The sequence below is a fragment of the Leptonotus elevatus genome, chromosome 8 (genome assembly GCF_054856555.1).
Source record: "Leptonotus elevatus isolate MCC_2025b chromosome 8, RoL_Lele_1.0, whole genome shotgun sequence".
NCBI lineage: Eukaryota > Metazoa > Chordata > Actinopteri > Syngnathiformes > Syngnathidae > Leptonotus > Leptonotus elevatus.
This window is the reverse complement of record NC_141246.1, coordinates 25,064,871-25,077,053: the sequence shown is the minus strand read 5'-3', so window position 1 is coordinate 25,077,053 and position 12,183 is coordinate 25,064,871. Positions and strand designations below refer to the sequence as shown.

The 12,183-nt window shown below is 35.6% G+C and overlaps 2 protein-coding genes across 10 annotated transcripts in view; one reads left to right on the top strand and one right to left on the bottom strand.

The window, feature by feature from the left end:
* Nucleotides 1-12,183, bottom strand: part of LOC147170294 (docking protein 1-like) — a 38,001-nt gene that overhangs the window by 24,201 nt on the left and 1,617 nt on the right. For 3 of the 5 annotated variants that reach the window (XM_086082202.1, XM_086082203.1, XM_086082204.1), the window contains exons 2-3: nucleotides 11,268-11,438; nucleotides 739-817 (exon numbers count right to left, since the gene is read on the bottom strand). In XM_086082202.1, coding sequence (XP_085938328.1) covers nucleotides 739-817; nucleotides 11,268-11,411 — 223 coding nt within the window. In that variant the 5' untranslated portion in view covers nucleotides 11,412-11,438. Of the gene's footprint in view, nucleotides 1-738; nucleotides 818-1,453; nucleotides 1,561-11,267; nucleotides 11,439-12,183 lie in introns of those variants that run through there. The other 2 variants (XM_086082205.1, XM_086082206.1) reach the window with 1 other exon arrangement.
* glra3 (glycine receptor, alpha 3) overlaps nucleotides 9,877-12,183 on the top strand; it is a 96,186-nt gene continuing 93,879 nt past the window's right edge. For all 5 annotated transcript variants that reach the window (XM_086082211.1, XM_086082208.1, XM_086082212.1 and 2 more), the window contains exon 1: nucleotides 9,877-10,217. In XM_086082211.1, coding sequence (XP_085938337.1) covers nucleotides 10,153-10,217 — 65 coding nt within the window. In that variant the 5' untranslated portion in view covers nucleotides 9,877-10,152. The remainder of the gene's footprint in view (nucleotides 10,218-12,183) is intronic.

Sequence of the window (12,183 nt, the reverse complement as noted above, 5' to 3'; positions counted from 1 at the left end):
CATTGCATGATCCATACCCCTTTTCCTTTTCTGTTTTCATGTACCATGATGTACAGAGGAGCCCCACTATATATACTGTATATAACATGGTTCACCAATTCCGGTCCTCGAGGTATGGAGTCCTGCAGGTTTTAGGTTTTCTGCCTACCAACACACCTGATACTAAAGCTTAGGATCGTTATCAGGCATGCTGATTATATATATATATATATATATATAGATATATATATATATGAATCAGGTGTGCTAGTGGGCGTTAACATATATATATATATATATATATATATATATATATATATATATATATATATATAGTAATTACATCCATCTCATAATGGCATTGTTGTGACATTGGCAGATATTGGGTTCATCTGATTTGTAGCCACATACTTGTATGATTGATGCTAGATCCAGATCTGGATTAGCCGAGTTCCAAACTGGACAACATGGTACAAAAAAAAGAAAAAAAGAGTTGTGATACAAACAAGTTGTGAAATTGTAAATATACCTTTCCCACTGTACGTTAAAGTCAGGTTTTCTCCAAAAACCACACGTGTGGATGTGAAGTTTAATATCCGAAAGCCACAAGAGGAGACCTAGTATGTTTTCCCCTGTACTGTACAGTATGTTTTCTCTGTTCCCAATACAATTATACGTTTATACAAAATCTATGGAGGATAAATACACTCCAAATAACATGTATTGGTACTGGTAAGATAAAAAATAAGAACAATGTACCTCCTATAAACTGGATCTCCAATCGACCCACTCCATTGTTGCTGTGTGGAACCAGTGACAATAACACAGGCTTCCATCTCTACAAGGAAAGAGAAATATGTATATATATATAAATACATAATGAACAAGAGAGAAGACATATTTGGTTATGATTTGGTTTAGTTTAATACTTAAGTTGAAGTACAGTAGTATCCATTCAAAGGACAGACTATGTTTTCCCTCACTGTGATGTCTTATGTGTGGTATCTGCTGTCTGTCAGTGCAATTGGAATCTGTATCACAGAAACTGGTTGTGTTTCAACATGTTCATTTGGGCTCCGCTCTTGCTTGCTCTTGCACAACACAGTTGTACACATTTGGCCCAAAAAAAAAGAAAGAAAGAAAGAAAGAAAAATAGAAAGAAAGAAAACCTAACCCTAGTAAAATTCTCTCAATAAAGCAAATAATAATTAAACTGTGTCTAATTCCTCATTTCAAATGATGTAAGTAATGTAATACTGTGTAATTATACTGCTTGTGAAGTGAGCCTTCACATTAACTATGTAGTGTCAATGAAGCACAGCTGCTGCTCCTGTTGTATGTGGGAGCTGAGTAGTTTTATGATCAAATACAAACTGAACATTAGAGTATTTCCAGGCTAACTTTGTCACAAAGAAAACAAAATGTTCACTTGAAAACCAATAAACAAGCACATTAGATTAGTAACTATACTTACTTTGCCAGCTTTGCGAGGTTGTAAGTAAACCTGCCCTGTTTTCGTGTAAGAGTCCATCAAGGAAGCAAAAACATGCTCAAGGATCTTTGGATACAATAAAGACATGAGCAGCTCGCTCCCCCCCCCCCCCCTCCTTCTTGGTAGGTAAGGGCGTGTCGATATCCAGGAATGCTTGTAATACGAGCCTCACCTGGGAGTGTGGTGTTAAATTGAGGAAAACAACTTCAAACGGATCTCAGGTCCACAATATACAATCACTATAAATATTTCCTTTATTTGTCATTATTTTCCCTTGTATTTCCCATTTTACCAAAAATATTTTCTTCCTTTTTTTCTATCTCATTCACTCCCAGCCATTTTCACTGAAGCAACCTCCTTCGCTTCCGGCTGTTTTACTGGATTTTGACTAATTTTGCAAGGCCCACAGAATATTGTGTTTTATTGCTATAAAAACACATAACTTACCTAAAGACCGATTAGAGTCTCTTCTATCATCAGGAAATAAAATAAAAATAAAAATATATAAATAAAAATATATTTATATCTGCTTTCGTTTGGCAGCAATTAGCATTAGAATATAGCTAAGTTTCATAATTTTTCACAACCTTTTGTAAACTCTGGCAAAAAGAGCTTGTTGCAACATGGCCCTTGCTGATCTCTTATACTCTGCTGCCACCTGCTAGCCTTTTTTTTTCTTTTTTTAATAACTACCATTGCTTTAAGCCACCTATTCATGTTCAGCTTTCTGTATGCGCTTGCATTAAAAAGACATTAAAAAAGAAATGTGTAAATATGTTTTTGTGAATGAAGAAAAACGTATTAAAAAACGTTTTTACATGTTTTTGGGTTTAAATTAGCTATTTGTTATTGTGCTTATTGTAGTCCCTTTTCACTTAGACCCCTGCTACCCTGATCACTAGCATAAACATTTTATGAAATGTGAAACATTTCATGTCAACCCAAAGAAATCTACAAATTGTAACACAAAACAATGTCAAAGAATACACCCTTAAAGTAAAAATTCATGGAAAAATATGAAAAGTATCTCAACTTCAAGGGCAAGGGCATTGCATGGTTACATGACTACAACACTGGAAGAAAAAAAAACTCAAAATGTTGTAATAAAATAGCTGCACTGTAACTTCTGTAGAGTAAATTTGACTCTATTTAGAGTGGGACCAAATAGACTCAGTTTTAGAGTAGGCTAATATTTACACTTCGTAGAGAGAAAGATGAAGAATTATAAAATAAAATAAAATAAAATAAAATAAAATAAAAATCACTTGCGGGTTGAGGAAAGAACTCACAACTTTCAGCGTAGGAGACTGCCACACTACCACCTGAGCTATGCCCCTCCTACTGTTCGCTTAACGCTCTCGGATTTAGGAAGATTCCAGCTGACAAGAGCAATATACAAACACACAGCAGGAGTTGCGTGGCTCAGGGCTGTGCCCCAAGCTGAAGGTCGTGAGTTTGTTCCTCAACCCTTGAGTGACTTAAAACAAATTTATTTTTTATTTTACTCTCTTCCAAGTGTAAATATGACTTTTAAAACTGAGTCTATGTGGTCCCACTCTAAATAGTTACATTTACTCTACAGAATTTACTGTGTGTATTTTGAAAATGACATAAGTAAATGTTAACATTACATTAGAAGCAATTCATAGATGAGTTTGGAAAGGAAAAGGACAACAATTTCAGACAATATGGGAATTTATGTGCCCTACATTTACATTGTCGATCATGAGATTTTTTAACCAGAAAGACTCCATGCCATAAATTACCCAGGCTCTTGTTGACAGATTGACTTTTTCTGTGTCATGGAATCTTAATTAACAAATATGACTATACAGCATCTTTTCATATACCAATTGAGGTCATTTTACCATATGACTTATTTTAGTGACCTATTCATCTAGCCTCTGTGTTTGGCCTCAAAGACATTTGATCATACTTAATTCCATAGGAAGCACATCTGCGGACTTATAATACCAAGTAGAAGGAGGACACTATCCTGCAAATGAATAATACTGCTGCATGGATGAAGAAGGCCCTATGCTGCATAGCAAAGGGCTGAGGGTTAAAAGACAATACATGTAAAGCTCACTGACTTTTGAAAGTCCATCTCACAATGTTTAATTGCCTCACTACATGCTTTGTCAACTCTGAAAGACTGTGAATAAATATATTCTTGAAAAAGATTCTAAGTGATAAACCATGTCTTTACTAAATAAATTAGGTTACAAACACAAGTGTTTCTGCTGTATGATTTCCAGAAAATCCACATTACGATTGCACCTCCACCAAAAGATTCTTGGAAGTTCTGTTTATTTGGCAAGCAACAATTAAAAGCAAATGTATTTCTCTTTGACATACTAATAGCTTTGGTTGGAAGTTAATCACTCATGAAAAATAAAGTAGACCGTGGCTGGAGGCTTCTTTAGAAAAACATTAGAAAATCTGGTAGACAGTGTGTGGTGTATAATGAGGTAATTAGCAAAGAAATGCTGTTTTGTGTGGCTGTGTGCGTGCAGTTGTGTGTCTTTGTGTGTGTGTGCGTGTCTTTGCATGTCTGCAAATACATGCGTGTGAGCGATACAATATATAACATGTTCAGCATTTCACTGTCAGTTGTAGAATGGCTTGAATGAGGATCATCGTACCCTCAGAGCAAGGTCACCTTTGGAGATCCACTGACGCTACACTGGGTGCATGAAGGGCTTCCTCTTTGACGTCAATGTTTCTGCATTTCTTTTACAGAGATGCACAGGCTATGTGACATGTTATCATTCCATAGTTAAACAAAGGCAGATGAGAACTGAGAACATAATTCAAAACAATGATGAGCAGATAGGTACTTGTCTTGGCTCGTGCTATGCATCTTTGCACTGATGCTGATTGTTTTTGATACAACCTAAGGCTGGTACAGTATTTGCTATGCCACTTCAAAGTTGACAAAAGACAGGCTGTATTGAATCTTTTTTGCCATCCTAAATAGCAGGCTTTTGTCAATGTTTGTGAATGGGTTTGTTCAGTAAACAAGTAGAAATTAATATGATTGATTAGCCACAATCACACACTGTAACAGACATGCGACTTATACTTATTCCATCTGTTCTTCTTTTGCAAATATTGCGATCACGTTGTATGAGTTTTCTTTTGTAATTCTTGGTAAACCGTAGCGTTTCTTTGCAGGCTTTCCATCTAAAATTGCATTAACGTTCGCTTCTTTAATTAATTCCAAAAAGATTTCTGCTTCATCGTCTCTCTAAACATACCTTACTTTATCGTCCGTCATTGCTTTGAGACTACAAACGTACGTGTGACGTAATATCCGGTTAAAACGTGCGCCGTGTATCCGGCTGGTCAGCGTTCATTTCCATAGCCCAAATTTTCAATTTCCTTTTTTCCGATACGCCTGAAAATCCACCCCCTTCAAGCGTAAAACTTTTTTTGCGAATTTTGGGCCCTTTTTCGAATTTCTAGCGTTTTCATTCAGGTTTTTTTTCGCACTTCTTGACAATTCGAATAAAAATAGGTAGTTGGAAACCCTACTATTATCTATTATGTAACAGTAAAAAGTGTTACTGATAAAACCTGAATAAAACATACAGAGAAAAATATAGCAAAATATACTCAACTGCCACCGGTCTGCACCGCAATAAGCAAATGCGTAGTTGCAGTAGCGTGACGTCATCGGTCAGCGTCTTCCGCCCAGAGGAGGAATGATTTGCATTTTTTAGCTAAACAGACAATCAGAGTGATCTCCATTTTGTACACTGCAATTGATGGCACAAATCTATTTCTAAAAAGTAAAATGACTCTTACTTATTCACAATTATAAATGCTTATTTTTACTTGGATTTTTTCCCTGCTTGTATTTTTAATATGTCTGACATTTTATTTCATGGAACCATGACAGTAATTGGTCTAAAAAACAATGACTTCTCAACCACGTAAAACACTTAACAGTGATAGGAAAAGGGGTACTTCCTATAAGGTCAGAGGAGTGACCACGTTACGTTATGTATGTAAGCATTTTAAAATACATACATACGTAAAATATTTCAGTACGTAAGTATAGTAATTCATACTTGTGTACGAAGTATTTTAGTATGCATTTTAAGTTAAGTGCATACAGTTTCTCACTCATGAAGACTTTTTGAACAAATTTTTATATGACGAAATAATTTCATTTTCCTTCCTATTAATGGGATAATTTTTTGTCATTCGGAATGCTTGTACGTTATGTCCAACAGTAATTAATTTTGACTAGAAGTATACTAAGAAATTGTGAGTATATTTTACCCAATTATGATTAATAATTGGTTGTTGAATGGAATCAGAAATGTTAGGTAAATTCTAGCCAACATATTTAAGTATTTCATAATTACTGAATTAATGTGATATTTAACCACACTGTATAATTTACATTTACCCAATTAAAGTGGCTGCAAATTGTTACCCTATATTTATTGGGTAAATTATATAGGTAGTTTTTTCAGTGAAAATATTAAATATTATCATACAAAAAAAAACTGCCTTTGTTTAAGTGTTGCCTTTTTGCCTTGCACTCTGGTGCTTAACCGTGAGCTGTAATGAGGTAAGTTAATAATGCATTTTCTCTCTGTTTCTTTCTCCTTAGCCTCTCATGCTATTTATGTCCACTAGTTAAGCAGGCTGTCTGTCACACAAGTTGGCACGACTGTCTCCTCTCTTTATTCATGGCGCTACATTAATGTGCAAAATTGCAATGGGGCAAATTAGGATTCAGATATATCTGTCACAGTGATGTGGCACTCCCAAAAATCAGGTAATGAACACTTCCATGCAAAATCCCCCTGCCTAAACCTCATATTGGTTGCATTTATGACAGATGAAATTGCCCATAACAAAAACCAAAACATGCAGTCTTGCATCACTTCAGCTTATTTGTAGACGATTTTGGCACAGTTCCTTGCACAGTGAGATGAAAAAATATAATCTGACTGTTTAGTGCTTTAAAAAGACTTAGTAAGAGTCAACAGTCATGCTGGAGGCCGTGTGAGCTTGAGCACATGCAGCAGTGCTTTGAGGTAAATGCTAATGTCAGCATGCAAATATGCAAAGGAGTTTTCTCCTCATATTATCTTCATATTTTCAGAGAAATAATGCTCGTCAGAGACTTCAGCCTCGGGAGTGTCAGAGGTAGAGTGATACTATAGATTGGAATAAAATGGTAGAAATGCTGTGTGTCCTTCAGTATGCGTACTATGAGGAAACAGGAGCTTTTTTTAGGCCAGAGGCGCTGGCCTATTTATTTAGACAAACGTGGCTTCCATCACAAACAGCATTCAGGAAAGCTTAGACTGTCTAGCAAGTTACGTAACAGTCGGGAAACCGTCATCTGTATAGATATTAAATTTGTTCTTGATAAACGATAGTCATATTGCACATTGCATGAGCAACACTATAGAACTAGTTTAGTCAAAAAGAGTCCATCTTTCTTCTAGAACAGTCACATGATGCTGTATTAATTGCTCTTGTAATGTGCGCACCAGTCTGTACACTCTAAAAAATGAAATGTTGGCTCAACTTAAAACAATTAGTTAACAATTTGCATACATCATTTTAAGTTATTTCAACTCAGTCATCATTGTGTAAATGCCACAAGATTACTTTAACACAAGCAAATATATATTTAATTAAGCTTAATTAAGTTGAACCAACTTAATTGTCATTGTGTGATTCTACGGCATTTAATTATACACTGCAAAACAAAAAAAACCAGTGCTGCTCAACTTAATAAATTGAGGTAAACATTTGTATTGTTTTAAGTTATTCCAATTTAGCCATTGCGTAAATGGAACCTCTCTAATTAGGGAAACCCTGTCGCTTTAGTACAAACAACATTATTTATTTTGTACTCAACAAGCTTAATCAAGTTGAACTAAAGTAATTTTAATTAGGCCTATGCAAAAACAATATCATTTAATCATAGCAACTTCATCTTTTACTTCAATTCAACTTGACTCAACTCCTCATTCTCATTTACCGATGAATGAGGTAGAATCAGGAGGTTTGGCATCTTGTTGAAGGACACTTGCAATCGAACCTACAATCTCTACATTGGGAGACAAGCACTCTACTAATGAGCCATGCCACCGCATGGTGATGAATACCTGCACATCAGGATAATTACAGTTTAATAATCAAAGTACGAGAACACCATTCCAGGAATGACTGCACATTGACATTTCATCAACATAAAGAAAAAACGGTGGCCTCCATAAAATAAAAGATATTAAACTGTACAACTGCCTCAAAAAGACTTAAATTGTCAATCATACTGGTCAGACTGATTCAAAGTCACAAACTTGTTGAGGCATTATGTAGATCAGCACCTTCTACAGCCATCTCTCCCCTTCTCTCCACATAATAGACCAACTTATTATTATTTATTATTATTCACATACTGGTTAAAATGTGTTCATGTAACAAACCCATTTTTTTATGCATAGAAAGCCCTTGCCTTGATTTTTTTTAGCTTTACTCACTAACCCCAATAATATATATTTTTTAGAGTACAATTAAAAAACTTATTCTATCTTGAACAACATAAAATACTTTTTAGTTATCCATTTAATGGCATATGGGGAGGGGGTAAACCTAGTCCCGAGTGAAGGCAAAAGCACCTGCACATTATTTTGCCTTGTTCAACCTTGAAGAATAAAAAGCATTATGTTATGGTTAAAGCTTATGTAAATTACTTAATGGTGCTGCTATAGTACAGTATTTATTTAAAAAAACAAACCACAGAATAGAACTGGTTAAATGATACTAAATCAAAATGTAATCTTATAATTTAATTGGATTGCATGCAGAAGGTGACTTTGCGGAATTTGGGTAGCAGGTACAGGGTGGTAGACAGCTGACAGAAAATGTTAAAAGTTTCACCATGCTACTGTGTAATAGCCAGAACCTAATGTCTAATTCATATCTTTCACATTAGGGTGATGAGGATGGGTAGATGAACGGGAGGGGTGCAAAGTACAGCCTTCTCCAATGTTCCTTGTCATCTTTAACATGCCAGTCTGTCACTCTTCCTTGCCTGCATCCCTGCAACACTTCCCTCACTTCTTTCTCTATAGTCCACTGTGACACAATCATTAAAATTGTTTTAATCAATTTCACCAAAACTCATAATCACTGATTCTTTTCTCAAAATTATTTCTTAACTCATTTGCTCCCAAAAACGTATAAAAACATTGTATTTTAAATATTACCATGGTCCCAAAAATGTATTTCTACGTTTTTTATGTTTTTATGCTATAGCATACAGAAGGCTTTGATGCAGCCTTTGAACTGAAAAGGTGGCTTAAGGCAATGGTAGTTATTACAAAAAACGGCCAGCAGGTGGCATCAGAGTATAAGAGATCCACCAGGGTCATGTTGCAACAAGCTGTTGCCCCCACTATTTTAAACAGATTTGTGAATAATGATGAAACTTAGCTATATTCTAATGCTAATTGCTGGAGAGAAAAAAAACCTGATGAAAGAAGAGACTCTAATCTTTCTTTTGGTAGGTTCCATGTTTTTTGTTTTTTTAATAGCGATAGAACACAATATTTGTAGGCCTTGCAAAATCAGTAAAAATCCAGTAAAATGCTGGGAGTGAATGAGGACGAGTGCTTTTGTTTTCAATGTTTTTACAATTTGTTGTTAATATATGTAAACGCAGTATTGTTTTATTATGTTTTATTGGTTGTTATAACTAATAACAGCTATATTATTAGCATACAAATTTACATTGAAAATTCAAAAATCCTACACACTGTCGCTTTAAGTCTAATGTCTACTATGAATTGACAGTAAAATTTAATTTTTACTTTTTTACTTGAGCACATTTCAGAGTCTGTACTTTTTAACCTTTTCTAGGGTATATGAAACAAAGCATTTGTAGAAATAAGAAGATGAAGCTATTATCTAAAAATTAAGTATAGTTTTGCATAATTGTGGCTGTAAGCGTCATTTCAATCAACTTCTCCTCTCTCCCCACGCACACTTTGGCCACATATGGCAAACTTGCATAAACTTCGGTTACTTTACGACAGGGAATATTCAACCACATGCGTCTCCATGTAATTCTGCCCAGCAGAGCATAATGAGAAAGTGTGCTTGAGCCAGATGGAGGAAGAAACAAATGGAAAGAACAGGAGGAAGATGTCAGCAGCCGGATGGGGGGCTACAGGGACGCATACTGAGGAGACGATGCATCGGTGTGTGCTGACTGTTGAATTAGATGCAGTTCGCTGAGTTTGTAATTTCAGATGCTATTCAGTTTGGGGAAACGAGACAAGGCGATTGGTTCCTTTGACTGTCAATCATCCGATGAGGTAGGCGGACCTCTCTGTGCCCCTGTGCTTACACTGGGGCACTGCACGAGCGCAGAGCTGAGCTTGAACAGCTGGCGCGCTCTGGTCCTTCATTTTCGAGTTCACCTGTTTTTGTTAACCGAGACTATATTTTTGCGTCATGTGCAATTTATATGTTATGTCATTCGTTGATGTGAAATAAGAGAATCATGTAATTTGGGGAGTCTCCGGCATGTTTTGAGCGCTGTTGAATTAGAGCAGGAAGAGCACTAGCTGTGTTTGCGGTGCTGAAAGCTCCTAAAGCTCGAGGAGACAGGACGGGTCCGTCCGAACGTCGGTGGAGAGATGCGTAGGAAGAACTACTCTGCTGGTGTCTTCTTACTCGTCTGGAGACTGTCGCTGTTTCTCAGGTAAGAGGTCACAAAAATAAATAGTCAATTTTGCTAAAGTTACGGCGTTCCACGCCACAACTCGAGACGACCTATAAACTCTGCTCATTTTCCCCGTGTAACCTTCAAATTGTTTCAAAACACAGTTGTCCTCATACATTTACCTACCTTGTCAGAATTAGTAAAATGTGTGCACGCTTTCTTACTCGAGGGATTAGGCAAAATTATTATTTTTTAAATGGAATTAAAATGAAAATTTACATAATTTCAAAATAGCATGAGAAAATAATGAGATCCCCGACTGCTGTTCAGTTATTGGTCATATATGTATATATATATATATATATATATATATATATATATATATATATATATATATATATATATATATATATATATATATATATATATATATATATATAAAACATTTAACATAATCTGTATATTATGCATTGTGCAAATGTAGGAAATTCATGAGTACATGTACACTTACTATCCAAGACCAACAGCACAATTAAATCTGACAGACAGACACCACATACTTAAGTGATTGGATTGATTTCATAAGCGATTATTGTTAAGGTCCTTTTCAACAATTGTTTTAAAACAAGCAATTAATTCATCTTTATTACAAATGACCATAAACAATATGAAATCTATTGTAGATTATAGGATGTTAAGATAAAGGCAGAATTATTAGTTATTTTTTCTCCACTACAATTACAGGTTTAAACTTACTAAGCACTTTGACATGTATAAGAAATAACATAATTCTGCCACGCAACTTATTATGCATTATACTGTAAAATTGTTAAAAATCAAACAAACTTTATAAAGCGCAGATTATAACAATAATGCAAACAAATCTGTGGCTTTACCAGTTCAATATATCAAACTTTTAATATTGCATGATATGTAAACACGTAGACTCTTAAACTATACATAAACTACACTAAGGGTGCACGGTAGAGACGGTATATTCAATATTAGGTAAGAATTTGCCCAAAGGGAGAGGTTTGGGCTCTATCCTCCAATGTGCATGTTTTATCCAGTTTCCACTGACTAACTCACCTCTGTTTGTGGGTCTGCTCTTGACAAATCTGAAGCCCTCTGTGTCTTTCTGGTGGAGCGTAATGTTGAAAGATTATTGTTCAGTGCGCTGGGCATGGAGAACCAAGGTAATTTTGGGAAGCTGTTCATCAGTGTTGAGGGCATTCACTGAGCCTCCTCCATTGTCGCAATCTATGTGAAATGACATGGATTTCAAAACAGAGCCTAAACAACATCGTTCAATGAAAACTGGTCAATACAGTGTTGTCTGGGTTGTTTGATTGCATTATAAGGGTCTTTGAATTACAGAGAAACTGTAAAAACTGAGGCAGACTAGGCAGAATATGTTGCTCAGCTCCCTGGAACATGCTTTAAACAACAGAGCAACCACATGTGTATACTTGAAAACTGAAGTTGTAATTGAAATAAAAATGATTTCAATATTATGGAGAAATGCAGCAAAAATACAGGAACAGAGACAGACTGGGTAAAACAATGGCTGAAAATTACGTACAGTAACATAGACATAAATGCAGGACTGGTCGACATGGCCTAAAATTTATGAAGCTATAGATTGAATAGTTGAAATAATTGCAAATATCCCCATTGTTGGCCTTATAAATGTTGTCTTATCTTATCCTTCACAGCAACAATAACTCTAAATGTAAGTGTAAAAATTGTAATAGAAGTATTTCTGAACAAGTTATACAGTCCTTACAGGTGCATTGTGAAGTTTCAAATGTTAATACATATTTTTTTCCACATTATTCACGTTCCACCAATGCCCAGAAGAGTACAAAGAGACCTGATTTATAAGCTGCGGCTGCCCCATCAGCTTGTATCGTCCCTTCAGTGTCGAGTGTTTGCCCCGAATATTATGGAGTGGCGCCTTGCACGAGCTTGACACAGAGGCTGCAGTTACGTTTTAGGCCAGAGG